This window comes from Wyeomyia smithii, chromosome 2, assembly GCF_029784165.1.
Source record: "Wyeomyia smithii strain HCP4-BCI-WySm-NY-G18 chromosome 2, ASM2978416v1, whole genome shotgun sequence".
In the NCBI taxonomy this organism is placed as follows: domain Eukaryota; kingdom Metazoa; phylum Arthropoda; class Insecta; order Diptera; family Culicidae; genus Wyeomyia; species Wyeomyia smithii.
In genome coordinates, this window is record NC_073695.1 from 106,543,811 (window position 1) to 106,570,355 (window position 26,545).

A 26,545-nucleotide genomic window follows, 5' to 3' on the forward strand; every position below is an offset into this window, starting at 1 on the left:
CAGAATCCATCTCAATCAGTACCGCGAGTTTCTAGGTTAAGCCCGGTGTTTTGTGACATGTACGACAAAGTTTTGTAGCTAAAGTTCCCTGTAAGGGTTGTGATCGTTGGCTTTACGGACCACATAACGCTGTATGTCTACGGCGAGTCGATCGGAGTGGCCGAGTTGATGACCGCGTTCTACATATGCAAAGTCGATGAATGTATGCACCACAGCAGCGGTCCTCAACCTTTTTTGTCCGCGTACCCCTTGGCGATATTTTCCAAATGAATTGTACCCCCTGGCTTGGAATGTTTTTACAGAGTATGAGAGAGTAGTGGTAAATGTTGTGGTAGTCTAGTTCAGGTTTCAAATTGAACTATGGTTTGTCTGATTGCTACAGTCATGTTTCAAAAGCAAGTTTGAACAATAAATGAAGAAGGGTAGCAAACGGCTTCGGTAGTGCAGTGAATTTGCTTTGTCCGCCATTACTAATTTTTTCTTCGCGTACCCCAGGTTGAGAACCGCTGCACTACAGGAAACTAGAGTTAGCGCACCTTGAAACGGAGGTCGCGGTTGTGAATAATCGTGAATCAGAGCAACAAGCTGTGGGCGGAGTCTGCACAATTACCTCAAAGCGATCTCTGCAACTGTTGGGGGTTAAGGTTGACGACAAGCTTACGTTCAAGAGCTACATCAACTATGTATGTAAGAGGGCTTTAACGGCTACTGCAGTACTATCTCGAATGATGTTGAATAGCTTAGCGGCGTATGGCAGCAAGCAAAAACTCCTTGTCAGCTTGGTTTCGTCCATACCTAGATATAATGGGCCAGTGTAGTGCTAGCGAATAACAGTTACCGTGATAAGCTGGAAAGTACTTATAGACTCATGTGCCTGAGGGTAACCAGAGCATATAGTACAGCGTCATACTACGCTATCTGCGTCTTGTCTGGCATGACGCCTATCAGCATCGCCATGTAGAGTGCTTCGATCAACGTTACAGAAGATCATTTTCGATGATCAGATGTCAGCGGGAATGGTTCAACTCCACGAAGCGTAGAAGGACGCACCGACTTATCGCGGAAGCATCCTGGAGGTATCCGGATGGGTCAAGAGACGCCATGGAAAAGTCCACATCCACCTGACACAGATCCTGTCAGACCATAGTTGCTTCAGGCAGTATCTACACAGGTTTGGGCGCGCAGGGATGTTGATATAGAGGATATCGCTGAACATGTCTTCTTCGTACACCCTCGTTTTGTGCTTGCGAGAAGCGACATGATGGTAGTGATTATTCTGGACATCTGAAGAGTGACCTCTCAGATACTCCTGGAGGTCGACCACCAACACGCCAGTGGTAGCTAACTGCTAGTCTCCAGATGGTTAGCTATAAGGTATAAGAGTAAAGAGCGTGCTTGAAGTACAAAAAGCCGTTTTCCGAGGTAGTACTTGATCGCCGTCCCAGAAGATAGGGGCTTGAGACGTGGGTCAAGATTGATTCATCTGATACTGATTAGTCATCTCTACTCCCTGAGCTCTCTTCTCAGGTGTCTGTGAGCCGATTTCCCCGCCACCGCCAAAAAAGACACTCTTGTTTGTCTTGTCTTGTTTGTTTGTACCATTGAGTTATTCGCCTCGTTCGTGATAATGATCTTGGTTTTCCGTCCACAGCTGTAAATTTGTTGTCAGATCATTAGCTTCCGGGTGAAAATCATTAGCGAAAATAAACCTGAACTTATCAGGGATATTATCTCGTGCTGTGGTGAGAAAAAATTTCGTTCTGGGAAACTGTCCATAATCCATCTTATCGTATGTTTCGTTGTCCATATGCAAGCATCCCTTGTATTTCGTCAGAACCTTCTCGAAACTTTCGAGTGCATGTTCAAGCCACTAGGTTGTGCTTAGGGTCCTGTTGGGTTGCTCACAGTCTCCTGATAGACGGATGATCATTCGAACAGTACTGTTGTTAGCACCATATTCTTTGGCGATATCTCGATCCGGGAGTTCTGGGTTTACCTTTTTTGGCCTTAATACCTTTCAGTTCAGCTGCCGATCTTATATTCCACTACGGTTCTGATCCTTCCAGGTCACGGTCATCCGCTCTCGGAAACGTTTAAGCACATCAGACATATTTGAAGAATTTCCAGGAAATTTTCAGAGCAGATTACGGATCCTCGAAATGAGTATGCAGAATTGTTTTCTACTTTCATTTTTCATTTAGCAAAACTTTCTAGAAACTTCACGTATCGAAATGACACTTTCGGTTCAGTTCCGTTCAGGTGAATAATTTTCAAACAAATAGCATAAACGAATTCCGAATTGGACCACCAGGAGCACTGTTTTAATATTTTTTTCGGAGAGAATTTTGATAAATTTCTTAGTGAGCGTCTTAACAGAAGAGTAGAAGGTGCTATACAATATTATATTTTTCAATGTTGCAGTATATCTCTTCGGTACTGATTAGTAAACTTAAAGTAAACGTGCACTTTTTTGAAAAATTTCACGTTACATGTTAAAATATTCAATACTTTCGTTAAAAAAATGTCATTTTAAAACGGTATCATATTCTACAAGGGCTACGTTATGTTATTGCCAATGTAAGAAAAAGTCCTATGTTAAAGGTTAAACTTTGAAGAATACAGTTTCAAGATTATTTTGCGCCTTTGTTTTGCTCAAAATCATAGCTTGTACACGGACACGACTGAATAACAAGAACTACGCAATTTTTTTGTGCTTCCAAAATCATCGAAATGTTGTGTTTACTTAGGCTCTGATGTTTAATGAGAAATGAATCGCATTTTTCCAACTGCAATGACACAAGGAGACATCCACAAATTACGTTACGTAATAACTTATGAGCGTTACGAATTGTTACATAGGGGAGGGGGGAATAAAGGTTCAGTGTTTCGTAACAAAGAATCTGCGGGAAGACTATATAATTTAACTCTTAAAATGACCATTTTTATTAACCCTCTAGTGCCCAAGTTAATTTCTAGATGGGTTCCGGTAAAATGACTATGAACTATTATACACACTTTTTAAGTATTTATTGAAGCTTTTCAGAACTTCGACTGAAGCCCGCCAAATGGCGGTATTGGGCACTAGAGGGTTAAGCTAATTTTTCGTAACGCAGTTAAGTGATTTTTATGAGGGGGTAGGCGGTGGTGTTACGATGCGTTACAAATGGGGGGTAAGTGTAAAAAAATTGGGTTTTTGCGTTACGTAATTTATGGATGTCACCTAAATAGACAGTTTAGAAAAAGTTTGACATTAAAAAATCAACCCAGGGATACCAGATGAGCAGATTTATTCGAAAACGCCATCGCAAAATCTGTTTACAGATTTCTGTTGTAATGCATTGGTTCGTCCTGAAAATGCTAAAATTTTTACATTATTGATTCTGATGAAACTTTGTATACATTTTTGGAAAGCGGACACGTGACTTTTTCGCAGGTATATATACCATTCTGACTCGAGGTTTGTTTTTATAAACGGCCTATATGTGTTAGTAGAAGAAAAATAGCATGTGATGATTTTTTTCAGTGTTAACATAGAAAATTATGTTTCCACGGAATAAAGCAGAAAATATTTTCAAATATTTAAAAAAACAAATTTTTGCACATCTCTGAACTTCATGTTTTTATGCAAAGTTAAAGTTTTAATCACAAATAAGATTTTTTTATGTAATATAATATGAAATCATCTTAGTGAACACAGTGTAATCGTTTTCGAGATTTTTCAAGAAAACATTTTGTTTAGAATAACGATAGATCTAATAGAAGACGAAGCATAAGAATCGAGAAGATTACCGGCTTACTTCAGTAGGAAAACTTCTTTATTTCCTACACAGAATCCTTTGAAAAAAAAAATGTATGTGTGTCTCTATTTATTCGCATTAACGCTGATATGACGAATAGAATATGTTGCGAGTATTTGAAATTCGCTCAGCAGTAACCATCACGAGCACTCGACATCTGTACCTGACACGTTTGCTAATGCACTCAGAAACGTGCGAATCTCGTAATAGCTTAAATTACCTAAAACGCTAACTGTAGCAACATTAATCCGATTAGGCTCGAACTTATTCCCCGATCTTACAATTTCCGCTTGAATATAATGGCCAAATTTCACAAAGCAAAGTACAACAATAGCCGCAACCACGTGCTATGTCCAATATGTTCATCGATGTGGCAAATCGAAAACATTAACGAACGACAGCTTACCGTCTGCTGTCAATAAGGGTTTCGACTTGCCAGGGGGTAGACCGATTCACTAAAACTGCACCGCAAACAAAAACGAGCAAGTTGATTCCCATGAATGACACACCCTCCCCGAAGTGAGCATACATGTCTACGTACTGAGGATAGCGAAAGATGGCCAGCCAGCAAGGCGCGCTTCAATAAATATTTATTCAACAGGACGCATACGACTTCCTTCCCGGCCGCCGCCGCCGCCGATCGACCGACCGCTAAAGCGGCGGTTGGCAGAACATTTAATTTTCCTGAAACCGATCTCTCCCCTTTTCGTTTGCCTCTTTTTTTCTGCTAAATTGGTGAAAAACATTTCAACGCACACCAAGCGCAACGAATTGGGAATCGAAAACAACGGTAATTGGGAGTGATTTATTGATACTGTGCGAACTCAATGCGCTAGGGAATACGACAGTTAGTGCAGTACTTTGCGACTTGTGCTATGAATTTTTCACCCGTAAATTATCCTTTTTAGGCTAAGTGTAATCAGCGCTGAATCCCAGCAGGATCACGCTGCGCGGGGATTTGCGGGACCGCAGGCTGGGTGTGATTTAGTTTCTTCAAATCAAATAAAAAAGGATTGCATTCTTTTAATTGGTTTTTAAACTTCCCTTTGTGTACATTCGGGAGGCAGGATTTGGAACGAGATGGAAAATAAACACTGTAACGTGAGATAAAATCAGGTTTCCTTTTACATGCAAGGGTAGTTAGGTGACAATATCAGAACAACTAGAATGCTAAATTGCTATCAGTCCCACGATCCAAGATCTTTCAAAGTTCCAATAAAAAACAAGCCAGCTCATCAAATGTAATCAATATCTGCATGGGGTGGCAACGGACAGATGGACACTCGCTTTCCAGGAAACAATAATATTATTTCGTCGAACGACTCATCCATCCGAAAAGAAGACAGTATCCTGTCTGGGTCAGTCGACACGAGACTAAACGCTCATATTTGTCTCGCACATTTTATTTTCAAGCGGGGCTCCATTCACTTTAGCATATTGCCGCCAGTCAACCCAGCCGCATACATCCTTCCGGTTAGATCGTTTCTCATGGGCGAACGTGCGCGTGGAGTGTGTGTTTATTGTTACAATCCAATGAACCTTCGGGTAAACACGTACCGCAATTTACTTACGCTTGTAGATTCACTCTGTGTGCAGAAGATGAAACTATGTACAGCAGGACTTAGTTTGTTTTACTCGCTTATTCTTTAATTGACTGCCACTATTGAGAGCTCTTTCCCTGTGTTGCCCATCGCTAAGTGATTCGACTGACACGTGCCCGGACTGCGTTAGGAACTCAATTGAATCAGTAGAATGTCAATCGCGAACCGTTTCAGTCACAGCGTGTGCAAGGATGCAGGCGACCATACGATAAACAAAATTGTAAGCTGGGTTTTCATTCATTAAACTCTTTAGCGTCTATAGAAGTGAACACAATCGGATATTTATTAGAGCTACTCGAATTACACAATATCGCTCGTTATTCAAGACCCATGGCGCAATGTTTTCTTGTACAAGCAATAGCACGGCATCAACAAACCATTTGGCAAGATTGAACAAAAACTTAGTAGAAAAGTATCATGTCCAACATCAGAGCCGGCGAGGACAGCAGACTGCAGGAGCAGAGCAGATTAAAGGCGTGCAACTATCCCTCACGACTTCCCGAAACGTCACCAAGCACACTGCACACTGGGCTCGCTGGTAGGGATTAATCCCAAAAAGAATAATTGATTATAATATTGAATAGTGTAAGCAAAACAAGCTCGCATAATTCACCTTTGAGTTATCTTAATTACAAAATTCACTAGTAGTCGAAAAGAACACACTGTTGTAGTATGATGTCATACTTTAAAAAGGATGGAATTGTAGAAAAGTCCTCTTCCTACTTGCAAAAGTGTAAAATCTCTCCCAATGCTCCGAAAACTCAATTGATAATTTTTCCTCATAAAACTAGGGCTTCTTTCCTCAAGCCAAACAATAGTCATGTTGTCAAGATGAAAGGGGTTATTTTAAGTTGGTCTGACAAGGTTAAGTACTTGGGACTAATTCACTATAAAAAACTTATTTTCAAAGAGCACTTTGAGAGTATACAAGCAAAGTGCATCAAATATACGAGATGTTTAAATCCTCCCATTAATAGGAATTATAAACTTTGTTTAAGAGCAAACTTCTAAGTCATGAAAAAAAAATTTGGTCAAGTTGTTGTTTAACAAGGAAGAAAATGCTTCAAAGAATTCAGAATAAAACTCTGAAAATGATTTTGAAGCGTCCTCCTTGGTTTGGTCCACTCGAATTACATAGACATACGGGTGTTGAAACATTAGAAGCTATGTCAAATAAAATTACCAACAATTTCCGACAAGAATCGTTGAAATCCTCAATTGCTACGATAAGCTCTGTTTATAGTCAATAAGTTAGGAATTAATTTAGTTGCAAGTTTATTTCCTTTATTTGACAAGTAGGTTAAATCCCTACGAATGATAAGTCCTAATTGCGAAAGCAAACAAATCTTAACAACTAAAGCAGGCATTAGACGAAGCAAATATTTGCTATTTTTCAATACAGAATTTATTTTGTGCAAATAAAAATCGTACCAAAAATAGCAAATATTTGCGTCGTCTAATACCTGCTTAACACTACTATTTTTCTAACAGCGTTGAGAAGTCACCATTTGTGATTGGCCACACAAACTCATTATTCACTAACATATATCATGAATACTTAAGCTACTAACAAACCCTCCTATTAAAAAAAAGGATGGAAAAATGTTTAAAAAAATATTCCGGTTTGGTTTTGATGAAATCTAAAACTAGGTATACACGTCACAGTCGATAGCATTCTCTTTTTGAAAACTAGAACTTTTCCTTGGAATACCAGCCTGTTGGCTGATCTGAGCGACCATTTTGTTCCACTATCTCTATCTCAGTCGCATCCCGCATCACTTTTCAACTTTTCTTCAACTTCTGTTTGAGAATTTCCAAATAGGGTAGAAATAGGTTAAAACTACTTCTGATGGACCTCGTCATTTAGTGAACCACCGGTGGCAAAAACTCAAGGGATTTCCAGGAAACTTTCATCGGGAAACCCTTTACCAAGCCAATCTGCATCAGAATTACGAGAAACATATATGAATTCCTATTTATATCAGGAGATTAAACAATGTTTCGTCAGTGTGGTTCATTGAAGGAAGTGGTCCATCCAAGTTCTATCCTCCAGTGGACCACCATGACGAAAAACTCTTCATTGGACCATCCTGACGAAAAACTCTTTATTCTCTTGATATAATATAAAACTACCATGGATGGAACAAATTCCATGGTACTAGGGTCAGATTAACACAATTATGGTGAAAACTCGAGGAATTCCCTGAAAACTTCCATCGGGAAACATCTTATCCAACTTATCTGCATCAGAATCACGCGGAATATTTGTAGAAAGCTCCAATTTGCATCAAGAGAGTTCATTAAGCAGACAATGTGTGCAGTAGGGAAAGCGAAAATTGAGCAAACTGAAAATATGATACAGATTTGGGAAAATATAGTACCGCATCCCGACAGTATCAAGAGAATAAATAGTTTTTTGTTACGGTGGTCCACTGAAGAAAGTGGTTCATCCACAGTAGTTCTACCTCAAATTAAAATTTACAAATGTTTCTCGTGATTCAGATGCAGATTGGCTGAATCAGATGTTTCCCGATGGAAGTTTTCTGAAAAGATCTCTAGTTTTCGCGAAAATTGCGTTAATCTGGCCGGAGGTCCACTGAATGATGTAGTCCGTCCAAGGTAGTTTAACCCTACATCTTCGTTCAGATTGTCGTTCTTGAAGATGCATGAGGTAAAACTATTTTGAATTGAGCGATCTCTCCAGAACATCTCGGAAACGGGAAACATCTTATCCAACTAATCTGCTTCAGAATCACGATAAACATTTGTAAATTCAAATTGAGGGTAGAACTGCCTTGGATAGATCACTTCCTTCAGTAGAACACCCCGACTTAGAACTCTCTTGACATGAATTGGAATTCACAAAAGTTTTTTTTTGATTCTGATGCAAATTAGCTGGATAAGATATTTCCCGATGGAAGTTCCCTAGAAATCTTTCAAGTTTTTATCAACGGAAGAACGGGGTCCATCCTAGATAGTTCTAGCATAATTTCAGCGCTCGTCTTTTGGCCACTAGATTCTGCCTGAGTTTTTCCATTCCAAATCCGACCACTAGGAGCGCTGAAATAAAACAAACAGTGCGTTCAGATATTAAACGACTCAAGCTTTATTAGGAGGAACGTGAGGTAACGTGCATCTCACATATCTCCAGAAATGAGACTGCCTGTATTACTTCACGTTAGAGAAAATGAAACTGATGGTATCAGGATCCCACATATTTTTCGAACAAAGGAATAATAAAAATTATCTTTATTCAATTTATTTCAATAACATCTAGGTTGAATAAACGAGTAAAACTTTATAATGTCTGATTCTTTCTTTCCTATTGACGACACAAACCAAATATTAATGAAAATAGAAATGTACTCAAATAAGGTGAAACTGTGTTGAAGCCACAAACGGCCGACTCTGAGCCACCACTTCGACTTTTCAAAAACACAAGACTTGGAAATAGTTCATGCGTTTTTCTGTTAAAACGCTATTTTATGTTTGCTTCGCCAAACATTGTGTCAATGTAATTCTTACAATAGATAAAGGAATACGCTCGATTGAGGTAAGCCAAAGCGGTAAATTGCAGTAATAAACCTCTTTCAACTCTCTCTCTATATCCCTCTCTTTTTCTCTTTGAAATGGTTAGCCTAGTTTGTTCATTTTAAGGATGTCTTGTTGGTTTGGCCTGCGCTGTTGACAGCCCGCTGATCGAACTCCTTCGTTTCTCCTTTTTCTTAGGCCGATGCCATAATAAAAACAAAGCAAATCGTTTCATATATTTTTTCCATAGTTGATATTAATCCCAATGTGAGAAAAATCGTGTTTCGCACCGCCTCGTTTTCATTATAGCATTTGCCTTACTCTTGTGCTGAAGGATTTCGCGCTGTCATTAGCGACAGCTTGGAAGAACCAACAGACATAAGGAGATGAAAAACAACAGCCCGTTTCGCACTGCATATGTGCGCTGTCATTAGTGACCGTCGGGCTATGTACCGAACGTATGGGGAGCAGAAAGAGCTGTGCAATATAATGATAATAAAATCAGTACGAAATTTGCTGTCATGGATAGACAGTACTTTTCAGAAGGCTGTAATCAAAAATAATGTTGGAGGTTGCTGAAACACAGTTGAACAGGCTTGTAAACGGTCAACTTGCCATACGATGTAATACGTTTGGCGATGTGAATTTGGCCTATATCCGTCTACTTTGTTCTATTTATGTTGAGAAATATTATTACAAGATCAATGATATAAGTAATTTCCAAAATCTCCGCACACAGCGTGCGTAATTCTCATTTCTAGAAAAATGTCGAAACACGTTTGAGGGAAAAAAACGTCGTGGTGGCGAGTACTCGTTTGACATGTTTGTTCAAGTATGTATATAGACATCGAGCAAAGCCACTGCCGCAAGTAAATCGGAGTAAATCCTTTTCAATATTTTATTCAATGTAGTGGTCTTGAAAAGCTTCAAAGTGACATCTGAGGTCAATCTACGACCTCTGAATATCATCCCGGTTCCAGAAATACTCCAAATGTATGCTATTTGACCAATCGGAGCTTTTTTCCAGATACCGGAAACCACCATCTTTGAATACAAAATGTTGAAGTTGATTTCCGGCCGCTGATGATCATCTCGATTCCGGGAATATCTGTACTAGGTTGCATTTGACCATTTTATACTGATTTCCAATCGGAAATTGCAACCATGGATTTAAAAAATTCAGGTCTCTGAGCCTTATTCGAGTTCCGGCCTCTGGATATCATCCCTGTTCCAAAAATATCCTTATTGGATAGTATTTGGTCTTTTTTTCAGCACTGAATGATCGGGAAAATGTCTCTGGTGGATTCGGGCTGTTACCGAAACGCGCTGTTTGTGTAGTGCGGACACGAACGTCTGTATAAAAAACAGCTTCTTCTCATTTCTAAATTCGCTATTCCGAAGACATTCTCCAAATAATGCCGAATCGACACATGGAGTACATTTTTCGTTTCCTATTGTGATGCTCTGTTGCCAATATGTTCTCAACGTGACTACCGGACTACTAGCGCGGATAGGTATCACGAACGAACAGCAACAGAAAACCTACCCTTATTTTTTTGTATGGACCCCACTGCAACCAGTATAGTTTTTTGATCTTTTGTTGCATTGTCCGGACGTTTTTGCTGTTCGCACATTTTTGTTTATTTTTACCCTTTTGCAGTGTTACTTATTGAGAAATAACCTGCTCCATGTTGTTTTTGTTTTTTGTCTTCTTATTCAGACTAAGTAACCTACTTCCTTCCTTATCGACTCTATCATGTCCTCAAGTTATAACTCTAACAGCGTATAACGTGCTATAGTGCCTATGATATAATCGAAGTTTTAGAACAGTGGTTATTAAGTCTGGAGAGAAGATTTTTGTGTGGAAGAGCATAGGAATAAACCCATACTTAAAGTACTTTTGCCAACGAACGGTTTTGTTCTGCTAAGATTCGGAACCTATGACCATTCGCTTGTCAAAGCGGACTCTGTAACTTTGCAGCTACGAAGCTCTTCAGCCTACCCTTAGGAGACAGCAAAAAAAAAAGAATGTACCATTGGGATGCCTGGTCAAAACAAGGTTTCACATTATTCAAAATAATTAAATAAATGACGACTACGAGCTTGTATACATTTCTAAAGGCAAGTATACAGCCAAGAGCAGCAATGCATGTGTTAACGAAACCTGAATCACTGCATTGGTATTGATTATTCACACATATGCCTAATCTTTCTTATCTGCATGGATATATAGACTCCAAGAATTCAGTAAATAAATTTTTTCCAATTTTAAAATTACTGCACATATCATTACTAGAAAATAACAGAACTACATGAGGTTGTTTGTTACATTACTTGTATTGAATATTTCCAAAATTTAGTGCAAAAGAGGAGTTGAAATGCTACCGAATTTTAATATGCACATATAAATACGACATCACTCAACAGGAATGAAACAAACACTATGCGGCGCAAACAATTTTCAACAGTCGAAAAGTTAAAATACCATTTCGCTTTTAATTCTATTTAATTTTCAATTCATTTGTTTGGTTGTTCTAAAAAGAACAGTTTGTTGCTCAATTTTAAATCGGATATGATGCTGATTGCACCTCTGTGCTACACCGACAGCGGAAATCATGGTGAATTTGCCCATGAAGCAGGCAGCGAAATATCTGTTCAATGGAATAGGAAAGTTTGCGTGCTGCCAAAATACGGAAGAGCTTTTTATTGGAAGAAGAGCCGGCCGATGCACCTACCGCGGATGCTGCCGCTACAGAGGTAGCTTTTAACATCGGATCCCCGAAAGTGGAAATAAGGTATTCTTCTAATAACACGCTGTTCACGTTGAAACAGCAGCTTTTCATTCGAGAGAGTGTCAGCCGATGCATCGACTACTTGAATATTCCTTTTTTTTTCTAGGTAGTGTCAGGGTTTCAGAGTTGGAAGTTTTAATTTATTAACTATCAATAACAAAGTATTAGTTATTTTGACCGTCAAATAAAAGCAACGGTACTACAGTGCTCTCAATGTAAACACTCGAATTGAGCGGCGGTATAAAAAACAAATCTGCAACATTGTTGAACGCCGCCAACCGTCCGTTCCCGAGCCGAGATGTAATGGTAGCTTCCATTATTGTGCAACATGTTGCCGTTGAACTTTTGACTCACGAGAGCAACGGTGTGACTGTTGCTTGCTGCCATCTCCACTCACTCTGTCTTGGGGTACAAATCTGGCCGAGTCGCGATTTGCCTACCAATGCAGGCCGCCGCAAAATCTCACTGAAAACGGGGCGTAATATTTTGTTTTCGATTTCACCGGTGTCATAGGATTTCGTGTACTTTATTCGGAGTATTGCCGACGGGGTTGAGCGAAGTCTGGCTGTGCATGTCATTCACAGTCAACTCCTATCCAAATCGAAGAATTGCTCTAAAACTATTTTTTATATTATTTTGTTATAATAATTACCATGATATTTCATTGGATAATTTCTTGCCATCGAGGAACATGTTACCGAACCTGGACACTTATATCACAAAAGACCATTTAATGTTGATTACCGCTTTCCAGGATGCATCGCGTCCAGCGGTCCGATATGCCAACACGGGGGTGCATTCAACTCCAACCGGAGTTTATTAAACTAATTACCATCCGCAACCGAGATGTATGCCCATGCTGTTCAGTTCAGCACGATTGTTTGTTCAATGATCTCCCGATTTGCCACCCATTGGCTTCGGCTCATTTTAATCCAATTTTGCGGGGTAATTTTTGTTTTCGCTGTTCATTGAATTAACGCCAGCGATTAATCTGCCACTTTTACTTTCAGTCGGGCCTGCCAGAATTATTGATAATTGCTTGGAAATACCGAGTGAAATTGTACAGTGTTGTTTAGTTTCAATAAACGATTGTTTCGGCTGACCGAAACAGCTTACATCATTCTCACACAAGTAGAAAAACGAGGACATGTCCCAGGATGAAATAAAACGAATGCATTTTAGAAAGACTTTCTGACGCAAAGATCACAATCTCTAGAATTAAACAAGTTCGGGACAATGTTAACAGGTTGCCATTCAATCAGCAATCCGTTGTATGACTCGTGTGGCACGTTCTCTTTATGGAATCACAGCAAGTGGCACGTTGTTTCGAAATTAGATTATCCATCCGTAACAGCAATCGGCACCGCGGGTCTCAGAATTGGCACCAAAAAACAAGAAACCACACTTCCGGGGTCGGTCGTGACCAGCCAGGTCTCATATTAGCGCCCGCGTCGTTAACACTCTGATCGTAGATAAAGACCATGATAAATTGAAATTGATTTCCACTGTGGTGCCTCCTGTGAGCCTGGTAGATCTGAATACGGGTAAAGATACTGACTACACAACGCAAGGGAAACCTCAAACCGATTACTGCTCTGCTCCAAGCAATCGTCACCTTATGTCGCGAATGCACAAAGTTCGATAAATATGGTGACTATGGCTATGATCAGCAACATATCGACTGCAATATTTTTCTCCCAGGCCATGAAACTTTTATGAGTTCTTTAAACAATTGTTTAACTAGCTTTTATTACTATTTATTAAACACCGTATCTAATCATAATTTTGTTTTATATCGCCTTTTAACCCACATCGTTCGCCAAGTAGCTTGCGGCTCCTTTAAGGGTACCCCAGTCGCAACCCAGTTGACATCACGACCTCAGGGGATCAAATCGCAGGTGAAACCTGAATCCTCGGTGCCATTTCGAATACCTTATTGACCTGCGGCGCTACTGAGAACAGGAAAAAATAAGCAATTAGTATTAATAAATCACACCAACTATTCACGTATGATTTATGACCCCTGCATTGTCTGACACGACGCGCCGGTTGTCTTACTGACCCGAGCAGAGTAAAAATCGTATTTCGATGAAACCGGTTATTTCGGATTATACAGCAGTCGGTGGGCAGTCCAATTCAAATGTCTTAATTATTATGCAGCGGATTAACTCATATCTACCTGCCGCAGCAGTCGGCCGAATTTCGCTGGGGGTTCGTCGCTGTTGCGCGCTGCAGGTCTTTCGATTCGACGCTGGCAGTCGAAATCCGAAGCAGAAAATTCCAATAATTGAAGCAAATGATACGTTCTCCGACCTGGGAATCCATTATCAATTACCGAATCTCGGGGATTGTTCGATTTAAAGGTCTTCAGTCAGTTCACTCCAAAGCGTGGTACCGGGCAAGCTTTGAGGTTTCGACGGGTGCAACCGTTTTATCACTTTCGACGGTGGATTCGAGAGCTGCACGCAATCAATCACTGACGCCCTTGGCTGGGAAGGCTATATCATTGCTTCGTAATTCTGAATGTGACTGGAGCATTGAACTAACGAATGCGGGAGATTGGACCGATTTTAATAGGATTAACTAAACGAGCTGTGTTGAATAATCCTAATAACGGGGATGAGAAAACATGTCCAAAATCACCATGATTGATATTGGTTCCTTGAAAATGCGTTTCGTTTCTAGTCTACCATTCTAAATTTTGAATGCTTCTGCATTTTGACAAAAAATGCCTTTGAACCTTTCCGTACCTTGAGATATTTTGCTTTCACATTCATATTTTAATTTGCTTATGACTAGATTAAATTGTATACCGTTGACAGCCAATAAAATGATAGATATGCCGTTGAATGACAGAAAAATATTTAACATGCTTTTATTGCGTATTGTTGAACCACTTCTTATAATTGAAATTATATAACTCATTCACGGTAGGCAATGGCATACTAATATTTTTAGTTTGATCGCATTGCAAATGATTGCACAAAACATGTTTCAATCCGTGACTGTTCGAAGCAACTTGAGCTGGGATATATTGTTCATTTAAATCTTACTTCGATTCTACACCTCATTTATTAATATTTTAACAACTTCATAAATTTTCAAGATGCTTGACGTTTTTATGTATGTAATGTTTGAAATATTTTAATACAATATGTAATTTTTGAAATACTGTTATTTATAGTTTAGATTTTAGTGAATTTGAAAAAAAAATCAATTTTTCGGTATTTTATAAATGAATGAAATTTTAAAAAAGTTTTGAAATTTTTAAAAAATTTTGAAATTTGAATATTTTTGAAATTTCGACATATTTGAAATTCTTAAATTTATACTGTTTTGATATGTTCAGACATATATAATACATTTTAATTATTTGGACAATTTAGATATTTTTACATATTTAATGGTTTAGATGTTTAAATTATTTCTATCTATTTGACATCTAAGTCATAATTAATTTTGTTGAGATTTTTGACATTCTTTTATGTATATATCGCATGACAGACTCGATAATATATAGTCTTAGTTTTTTTTCATTACATATAATAGAAATCTTGCATATAAACGAATAATTAAAAAAATGCTGTTTATTTTCCATAAATGTATTGATTTTTGATTTATTTATTGATTTTAGCAAATACGAAATCAGACAAAACATATTCCGGACAAAAAAACGTAATTTGTAGTTAACGTTGATATGCAATCGTAAACCGTAAAAAAAGATTAATGTACTCCAAAGCCTAATCGTCAACTCTGTTTTTTAATTTGGTTTTTCATATTTTCTTTCAGTGGTTTTTAGTTTTTCACTTTTATTATTTTTTTTATTAATTTTAGTCATTGGATTTTTTTATGATTTTATTCTTTTATGAATGAATTAGGAAATATCAATTACGTAGCACAAAAATAACTTATTTAGACCACCTCTTCTTTTGAAAAGATCTTCAAAATTTTCCTCATGAGTTACAATACTTTGCCAAAAACCAACTCTCTGCCCCCAGAGTATAACACATTTGTGGACGTTTCCTTATGACATTTCAGCTTTGTATAAGTCATATATACAATTGACAAAAAATTCTACTATTAATATTCGAGTTCAAATCATTATATTTTATCAAATCATATTTCATACAAAAAAGTCTATAGAAAAACTTTTATTTTTAATTTAGACGTCGGAACAGTCAACATGACATTTTTGATATATTTTACATATTTATCATTTAAACTTTTTTGTCAGTTTTGGCATGTTTAAAATTTAAAAATTTTTTAACATTATTAATTTTTTTTTACATACTTGACATTTTGAATTTTTTTGATATCTTCGATCTCTTTGACATTTTTGACATTCTTAAAATTTATCAAATTTTTGACATTTTTAACATTTCCAGAATTTTTGGCAGTCTAGAAATTGTAGACATTTTTGTTATTTTTGACATTTTTGACATTTTCGACATATGTATTTGACATTTTTGGCATTTTATTATCAGAATAATATTGTATTACAGTAAAGTTCTTTTTTACACGATTGTACGTACCGTGCAAAAAAAAACCGTGTAAAAAAAATCGCGTTATTTGAAAATACGTCGTAAAAAAACCGCGTTATTTGGAAAAACGTCGTAAAAAAAATCGCGCAAAACAAAAACCGTGTAAAAATGAAACTGTGTAAAAAACAGCTTATTATTGTTTGTTACCATTACTGTTACTTACTATAACAATTTTACGCGAAGACGAAAAATCGTGCAAAAAAACGTGTAAAAAATCGCGTTATTTGAGAAAACGACGTAAAAAAATCGCGTTATTTGGAAAATCGTCGTAAAAAAGAATCGTGTAAAAATAAAACCGTGTAAAAAAAACGTGTAAAAAAAGACTTTACTGTATTGGGATACCCAGATCTAGGAGGGGCGAGAGTTTAAAATAACTGAAATTTTAATAGAACTTACACAACCCTTATGTAACCGTCTTATAATTTATATTTTTCAATGACATATTATGTTATTGGAATTTCGACAACTGAAAAGGGGTCTCCCACCAGATACTTAGCCCCTGGGTCCCCACAATCCTTTATCCGGCACTTGTTATTGGAATTATAAAAAAAGCAGAGCCAAAAACATTCCGTATCGGATCTCGAGCTTCTGTTTATTATACACAGACTTCGCAGCCAACTATTAAGTGTACAGGACTATTGCAGGGCTAGCGCTACGATCCTACTGACACTAACAGTCTCTCCCGAGCCGAGACTCGAACCTACGACGACTGGCTTGTTAGGCCAGCATCGTATCTCGAGACCAGCTGGGAGAGTGAGAATTATATTATTCTCAAAAATGTTAAAATTGAAAACAATTCTTGGATCTTTCCTTTTAAGGCCAAACTGTATTGAATGCACAAATGACCGACCTCGAGCCACCACTTCGAATTTTCTGAAACACAAGACTCGGTAACAGTTAATGCGTCACCTGTGAAAACGCTATTTTATGTTTGCTGCGGTGAAGCTATCATACAGTAACGTTTTCACAGAGAACACATTATCTATTTCCGAGTCTTTTGCTTCAGTGAATTCGAAATGGTGGCTCGAAGTCGGCCATTTTGGGATTCAATATCATTTCACCTTAAGTGAAAAATGGTCTTGCTTTTCTGAACTTTTTACCAAGAACTTTGGCGTAATGTCAAGTCTCAAATAATACAAAGAAGAGTTGTTTTTTTTTCTTGAGATATTTTTTTTGTTTGAGACTTGTCAGTACTTCATAATTCTCTATCACTTTTTGGTTTTCTCAAAATAACTTGAAACAAATACATTTGGAAAGTTCATCATTATTAGTTTTATGATTAAAAACGGTTATCAAAATCCATTTAAATCATTTGAATAATTTTTTGAGGAAAAATGTTGAAATTATATTTTTTTCAAAAAATCAACCCTTAATGAAAAATTTGACTTTCGTTTGTCCATCCTGGAAAAAATGAAAAAATTTTTTCGTAAATAAAGAAAAATTCACGATGCACTTTTTTTTTATCTACAAGGCGACATTCGTTCCCTACAATTCCTACTCTGACATTTTTTCTATGCAACCGAACTTTTGCTATCCATTCGTGAGCATACTCAGCGTTAGCCAGCCCCTGTGCCTGTGCGTCAATTGTGGCAAGTTAATTTTAGCTTACTCTCGCGGCTGGTAAATGGGTTATGCATAGCAGAGCAAATGAAAAAGTATCATCTCACAATGTTCAAATTTTAAAAAAGATTTTGAATAAATCTTCGTCAATGGACAAAAAATTCACAAGCATCGCCGGCTCTTACTTCTCTATAAATTTATATATTTAGGAATTAACTATTTCGACATTATCCAGTCACGAATATATAGTGAATATCGAAACTGAAATAAATTAAAATAATTTAGAACCGTTGCAAAAATGTTCAAATCTTTTTGGGTGATTTATGGTAATCATATTTATGAGATAAACTTTTAATCACCATCAGCAGCAGCAATCCAGTTTTTCCTCGATTGCACGTGTATGGAAAAGTACGAACAGCAGTTCACCGCTACAATACGAATAGAAGTGTACCGCTGAAACGTACGAATAGAAGTAGGTATACCATGCAATCATAGACGACGAGAAACCAGCGGCATGTTTTCTTACAAGACATCAGTTTTTATTACGTTCTACGTTATATTGATAAAGAGAATGTCAGAGGGAAGGGTTGGTATCTATTCATGTTTTCTGTGTTAGGAATGCTAGCATGTGATTGGTTCTTGTTCGAGTAAATTTGTCCTTGACACTTTTGACCTAGGACCACGTCTTTGTTTTCTATGCTAGATTACATTTTGTAAAATTGAAAATGAAACTGGCAAATGTTATGTCAGATTTCGAACGATTATAGCAAGTGAACGACTTAATGTATCTTAGTTTTTTGTGCGTCGGTGGATACATAAAATGTGTGACAATTGTTTGATATAATGTTTAACATTGTTGCTTTACTGCTTGATGGTGAAAATAGGTGAAAAGTTCCAAGGTCGAGCTTCTTCCCCATACACTTCTCACTTTTGCTTAGCTTCTCGTGCACGGAAAACAATTACATGGACGGAATAAATTCCACTGCCTACATATTCTGACTCAATGAAGTATTTTGTTTCGTTTCTCATTCTCGAGACTGCGTGACCACGCCTTCAACGCAAAAATCTACGCTCAACTCGATACAAAAGACTGCGTGTAGAAAATTCACCTCCATTCTTGTTCGTCACAGGGTTGCGAGTGGAGTAAGGCTGTTAGAGGTACGCGGCATTTGGAAACGAGACTTTCAGGCACTACGGAACACCTTACCTTTATTTTGCCTACGGCAGCAATAGGTACCATCGTATGCTGCAGGATATTTTGCTGGCTCAGCTACCGGAGGGCAGAGCGGAGAGCAAATATATTTTGTGCGGCCAAGCAAAATATTCGATGCTACCGGTGGTGCGAGCATCAGCGTTTTGTAGCACGCATTCCTAGTTGAAAATTATGGAATCCGTTCTTTTCAGAATTTTGAATGCTTGAAGATAAGAGTTATGAGTATTTTCGCAACTACTACTGCTATAAAATTTTCATGTATTTCTTAATAATTATTTTTACAATAACTACCAGAACACCAAAGATAAACGGTAGTGTTGGCTATGAACAGTATATCGCAGCAAAATATAATCCTCATTCAAAGAAATTTCACTGCTAAATTGGGTGATTTTCCGGTTCAATTGTTCCTTTCGAATACCGTTATCGGTCCAATATCGATAACGCAGATTAGTTAATCTAGAACCAGGGTAATTTTCGCATCAGAAAAGCACAAATTTTCTTTTGGGGCTCATGAGAATGATTCAGTAATGTTAAAGATGTTTTGTTTCGTATCTCTTCTCGAACCTGCGTCGCTCCGCCTTCATTGCAAAAATCTACGCTAAACTCGATACAAAAGACTGCGTGTAGAAAATTCAACTTCATTCTTGTTCTTAACACAGTGGAGCCCTTATACCTGTGTGAGATACACAGTGTATATCAGGCGTAGTGAAATATGTTAAACAAGAGTTAAAATATTTTTTCTATTTATCCTACGTCACTATTTCATATAACCCCTAGAGCTGTATACCTCGTAGTATTTATCAATTTCCAGCGCTAAGCAATGAAATAATAGTAATAACTAGCGTATAACATAATTGTACAACATTTTAGCTCTCCAACAATATATTGGATATTGTTATCCTGGTGTGGTTATGCTGTTATTATCGTTTGAAATCTGACGCAAAATTTGCCAGTATCATTTCCTTTTTTACAGAACGCAGTCCAGTATAGGAAACAAAGAGGTAGTCCCACGTCAAAAATTACCTTGCCACAGTGCACACACAGGTACATGGACTTGCTAACGCCGAGAACAGATTAAGGGGAAGAAAGCTTGGAAAACATTTATAATGACGACGTAATTAAAAAAACAAAGTTAGAGAGGAGAAAATCTCTCATTGTTACTCAGGTTCTTTTGAAAAATTTCGCGAGAAATGGTTTACTGATCTTCTGAATCTATATAGATTCTGGCTATCCGCTCGCGAGCTGATCAGAAGAGTCAGTTTTTTGAAAGAACGAAATCATTTGATCGCTCTCAGAAAACTGGCTCTTTTGAACAGCTCGCAGGCAATCCGCTCTCGATCAAAAGATTTCGCTCTTTAAAAGAATTGACTCTTCCGATCAGCTCACTAGCGAATTGCCTGCATCTATTTAGATTCAGAAGATCAGTGAATCAGTTCTTTCGTTCTTTTCGTTCCACCTCTGCCATCCATCCGTGTGCGTTCTCGGTGTTAGCCCGTGTGTTTGTTTGTGAACTGTGACAAGCTATTTTTTTATTCTCGCGGCTGGTGGGTGAGTTATGCACAGGAGAGCAGGCAGCCGGTGGCAGCTAATTGCTGGGAGTTCTATGGGTGTGCTTTTGAAGTAAGGGTACTTTGAAAAGCCAGCTCTTTTGATCAGTTCTTAAGCGGATTGCCCACCTCTAAAAGTTACAGAGCTCGCTTTGACAAGCGGCTGGCCAAGGGTTCGAATCTTAGTAGAATCAAGCCATGTAATGTCAAATTAACTAAGCATAGGTTTATTTTCATGTTCATTTTCACTATCGTGCCGTGTCAAATAAACTATTTAAACTCAACTCAAGTTCATTTTCACTGAAGCTTCGAAAATTTCTTCAACCAGAGAACGTTATACTCATCAGAAACTTGCGAAGCTTGCGAGATGTTTCTAGATAAGGTCGAAGAGAATAATAAAATAGGAGATTAGTATGTAATTGATTTCTCTACAACAATTGGTAATTTAAAAAACAACAGAAAACTTAAACTGCTCTCGTATAATATTTTTATATATTTGATAACGAATTTCGAAGTTCTGAAAGTGAACGCAAATGACGTTACGATCGTGGGTGATAAATAATTTGGGTGAAATTTCAGAGACAGCAGGTATAAAATACCTGGAAAGTCGGTAACAAATTACCCAACGAAGGAAACCTATCCCTCCCTCGCCCATGAGTACTTGCTCACTGTCATGAGTCATTTGGTTAAAAAATGCATAATCCATTATATGGGTACACAATGAATGAAATGGACCTAGCCATTCCTCTCCATTTCTCCTAATCCGAGACATGACTTACATCAAATTATTTAAAATTATTAATTAAAGACCGTTTCTGTTAAAGCGCACAAAAAAATTCCAATCCCCTTCAGTTATTGTAGCGAACGTGTCAAAAACATCGGCACACCATTCGTCAAGTATCAGACTTTTAATTATCACGACTCCACTTTTTTAATGGCTTAGGACTGCAATCATGGCTTGTCTCTACATGCCACATGGCGTTGGTGTTGCCCTCATCGTCAAATCAGCGCGACCGCTCTATCAACGAACATTAATCTGCTCCTAAAAGTCCTCCGTTTTCGTCTACCCGTTCCGCGCCGGAGCGCGCTCCAGTCTCGATCGTGCCAAATTGGCCAGTAGTTTGAGCAAATACCAACACCTCGTGGATTAATTACTTCAAATAAATTCCGCGTGGTTGTTGCGATATTAACTGCTCGGATTGAAAATAAAAATGTTCCAAGCCATTATTTGATAATTTATCAAACGAACGGGAGGAAAACATACGTTAAGGCAATTTGCTATTTTTAATTCGCGGCGATAGTGATAAATCGCAGAGAGCTCCTGAGAGACCACCGCTGAAGTGCACTAGAGAAGCCCGGCCGGCTGAAGGCATTAATTAATTGACTCTTGTGCTGCTCGGAAAATCTCGATTGAGGAACATTATTCGATTAAGTCGCGCAGAATGGTTTACCGCTGCTGCTTAAGTAATACAATACTTCATACGGTTTACTGCAGCATGCTAGGAATAATTTCAAGCAGACGTGCCAAATGACAAACGCAAAGATGTGTAGCTCGATTAATTACACGTCCGTTGAAAGGAGAGCAACGATGGTTAACAGTACCGCTAAATTGACTGTCCAAACTTCCGAAAGCGAATTTATCTACTCTTTTGGCTCCGACCCGTACTCTTTTAGGCGATCAGCACATCACCCGTACTGACGGCGGCGGCAACACACACTGTTATGGCTATCTAACGCACTCACCTCCCGAAGTACTTTACGATGTTGACGATTAGAAAATAGTTCAAACGGTTGGATGGTTATCGGGCACAGAAATTTATTGCCTCCAATAAATATATAAGATAACCCGACCGCGCAAGCAACCGCAAAGGAAAGTGCTTTTCTACTTTATTCTGTTCGGAAGCGAGATAAAAAGCTGATTGGAAGTATTGCTTACTGTAAGGAGAACTATTCAGCAGGATTGGGATTATGAACGTTGGAGATGCAGTGTAAAGTCTCGAATCCCGACAGGAGAAAAAAAACATATTGAGACTTACTACATGTATGTTGTTGATAGTGCTACTTTAAACCAGTGCGCGGTAGCATCGGGTCCCACAGAGATTACTTTCATGGTCTGCTGCCTGCAGGAGATTGAATTATGCAACGCATGTGCAGCACCGATAGCTGAACCGTTTAAGCCCTCGTAGTGGGCTGAGTGCAGAACGTGAAAGTAAGCCGGGTTATCGACATCTCGAACACCAAAAAATAGTTTCGATTAGACTGAAAACATAATACCAATAAGATAGACTGATTTTTCCAAACATCGAGGAACAGTTCTTCGTAACCATAGATTGTAATAAAACAACAATGTTGTGTGGTAAATTACATCACGAATGTTCTCTATCGTATTGAATGGGTATTGTAAAATTATACCTTTTCTAGCTTCTAGTTATGCAAACAAATTACAGTTGTGATATTATGAAAAACATAATTTTTTTCCTTTCCGTTTTTCCTTTTTTTCCAGAACCTCTGCTGGCACAGTGGTTGGCCACTTGCGGTAGCCGGAGCCCTGGTGCTCCATCTGGGTGCTCTTGATGAGTCGTTGGTGCGCAGCCAGGACCTCTATCTCTGTATTCGTCCGGAGCCGGAAACGAACGAACCTCGTCTCTATGCGGTTTGGCGTGGAGGAACGGCCGCTAGTGATAAACTGTCGCACCAGCCAGCCGCGCCCGTCCAGTCCAATTCGGTCGTCTACCGACAGCTGGATCCGGTCAAGGATCCTGTTACGCCTCTAGCTGTGGAAATGCTAGCTGAGGACTTACCCGCGCTACTGCAAAACTTACTGGTCGGAATCGAGCGGGCCATCTGCCGGGTACCGCTGGAGGAGCTGTCCTTTCCTCCGGCGGAGAACGGCGCATCCTCGGTCGCCGAAGAAACCGACGATTGTCAAAACAACAACACTGGAACGCTGGTGAAGGAACCTTCCGATCGGCAGGACAAATACATCTTCAACCCGGGTACCCCTAAAATCGGTATCAAGCGCCGTGAACTCATCACCAAAAATAAACTGGTCAACAATAAGTACGCCCTTAAAAGGATAACAAATCTATCGCCATCATCGACTGGTAACAACAATAATAACCCATCGGCCACCGCAAATGGTAGCGGTAATAGCGGCAATCAGGCTGGCTCCAACGGTAATAACCCTGTCGCTTGCCATGAATCGTTCGTCAAAAAAAGTGAAAATACTCAACGAATCAACGGTAATCTCGATAATGAGAGCTTAGTAGAGGTGGAAGGATTTGCGGCAATTGGTGGCAGTGGCATAAAACTGTGTGACCCAGGTGGTGCAGCCACGGTTTTTCCCGACAGTTGTGACGGTGGAGGAAGCAGCGATAATCACCAATCAACCACATCCACCTCGGCTAGCATCAACTCGATGCCATTATTCTGCCTCGGCGGATCATTTCCCCACATCGACAGCGATGAAGAGAGCGGTGACGACATGAAAAAGTGTGAAACAGGTGAGTGAGAAGGTACTCATGGGCAAGGGAGGAATAGTTTTTCTTCGCTGGGTAATTTTTATGGGCCCGATCGGGATAAAACCATTTACGATCGGTGTGATGTAACTAGAGTTCTACGGGATATTGTTATGAAAAGCGGGCGGTATGATGTACATTATTACGAAATTAGGACATGTAATTCCGGTGATTAGGGCATATGGGGGGCTTCATCAGCGCGTATTTCCGACTTCACAGAAGCGGAGAGAAGCATGCAAATTCTACCAATCATGATTTGCCGTCGGTTGATAGATGACCGCCAATGTCGTGCACTCCATGACGGTTGCCCCTCAGTATTTCCTAGTAAAAACTACCTACGTCTTTGATGGATGCCAACATCACACGATTCCGCCACCGGGTACATTCTTGCGTGTGACCTATTCACGCTTGCACCATCCACAGCCGCTTACTAGGTTAGAGGGATGCACTAACGGGTTGATCCGCCCGTGACCATGAACAGTTTCCTTTGTTCACCGCCGTTCCCAGTGCATCGATATACTGCCAGGTTATGAAAGCTCGATAATTACCGCGCTAAAAATTTCTTTCCTCTCCTCGGCAAGCACAAAGAAACACAGTGCAAGTTCAAAGTCATTCATTCATCAACCTGCATTAGTTGCTAGAGCAGGCGACTAAATGGTTACAGCATACCACCGTTCATATGTAATCAACCCGCACAAATGAGTGGGTCACTGGGCACGAAAGAGGTAATTCACTAGACGTCGAGTATGACGTTTGCAGCGACCAGAGCGCGTAAAAACCTCACCGCCAGAACAACAAATAATTACGGTGGGTTTATGTTATGAAATTTATCATTTTTGTTATGGGAATTTTCGTTCAGGGAAAAACTGGTTGAGCAACTGTTCGCATAAAATACACCCTTCTCACAAGACGAGAATCAATCATTCTGTTATGAGCCAGAAGAATCTTAATCAAACAGGAAGCAACCGCTTCCATCGCCGGTGAATGCGAAAATAATTAATTTAATTTGCTGCATTTGATACAGATCTGTTTTGAAGAGGTTGCCGCCACTGCAAAAGAATTGATGATAAAGAGATACCTTGGGGCTACTTGAAATTAACAGTAAAGTTTCATTCGTTTTATGAGTTTATTGCTTATAATATAGGTACCTACCTCACAGTTTGTTTTGAAATACCTACAATGCTAGCTTTATAAGCCAGTCAGCGTATGCTTGAATTCCGGACTCAAACACTGGTAGTCGGAAAACAACTCATAGAAAAAACTTTTTTTACTTTTCACTATCAGTACAGACGATACAGCGGTTTTTCGAGGATAGAGCTTCCCAAGGGTAAATTTTGAGATAGTCGATGAATATTATTCTGTGCTAACTTATTTACCACTAAGAACAATTGAGGATTAGAACCATTTTTGTCAAAACTCAGTAATAATTTAATTTTCCATATAGCAACTAATGTTTCATCAGCAGTAAGCATATTTGATTCGGCTAAATCAAACCAAGCACCGCGTTTGAAAAACATATTCAGAATGTAGTTCTGAAACCATTGAAACTTTTCCCCACATTATAATATACACATTATAATATACACATTATAATATAATATACAAATATATTCCCCATTATAATATACAAAGTATTACTGGTCTAAAAAACCGACGTTAGAAAATATATCAAGCTAGTCTTGGTTATAGTGTTCCGAACGGGCGAAAAAAAAACAGAAATTGAATGGAATCAGTAAATATGTACAAATGTACAAATTGAAAACCTGTCAGCCAAGCCATGCGTCATTAGTTGAACAGCGGAGATTGTAATCAAATGGAACGGTGTCAGCGTTTCTAGATACGATTTAACGATGTTGGCAATATATTTTCTTGCAAAAGAATCTCTTTGTCGTAGCTTTTCTGGCCATTTTTCCTTCAACGCTTAGCTCGAATACAAAATATGTGCAATATTTGGTATGTTATTTATTTGCGCAAAATTTTTCTTCGAGTAAATGTATTTGTTACGCTATTACACTATAACAAATATTTGCTAAAAACTCTATTTGTTCGAATGATGTAAAAGTTTCTTCGCCCAATTTTATTGCAAATATATTTTCTGTGCTATTACACGATGCGAATTATTTCCAAAATACTACAAGGTATACAGCCCTAGGGGTTGTATGAAATGGTGACGTAGGACTAAATATATAATATATGCTAAACTAAATATTATTATATGCTGCGCTAAACTGTTTATAAGCAACACTACCGTTTAATTTTGATAGTCGTTATTTTAAAACTAACGATGCATGAATACATGAAAATTTTACACTAGTAGTAGTTGCGAAAATTCTCATAACTCTTATCTTCAACCATCTATAGCTCGGAAAAGAACCGATTCCATAATATTCAGTTAGAAATTCGTGCTACAGAACGCTGATAATCGCACCATGAATATTTTGTTGG

General features: G+C 38.6%; 1 protein-coding gene across 4 annotated transcripts in view; it reads left to right on the forward strand.

Annotated features, from left to right (window-relative positions):
• Positions 1-26,545, forward strand: part of LOC129724944 (uncharacterized) — a 1,074,712-nt gene that overhangs the window by 946,985 nt on the left and 101,182 nt on the right. For all 4 annotated transcript variants that reach the window (XM_055680233.1, XM_055680234.1, XM_055680235.1 and 1 more), the window contains one exon: positions 23,086-24,085. In XM_055680233.1, coding sequence (XP_055536208.1) covers positions 23,086-24,085 — 1,000 coding nt within the window. The remainder of the gene's footprint in view (positions 1-23,085; positions 24,086-26,545) is intronic.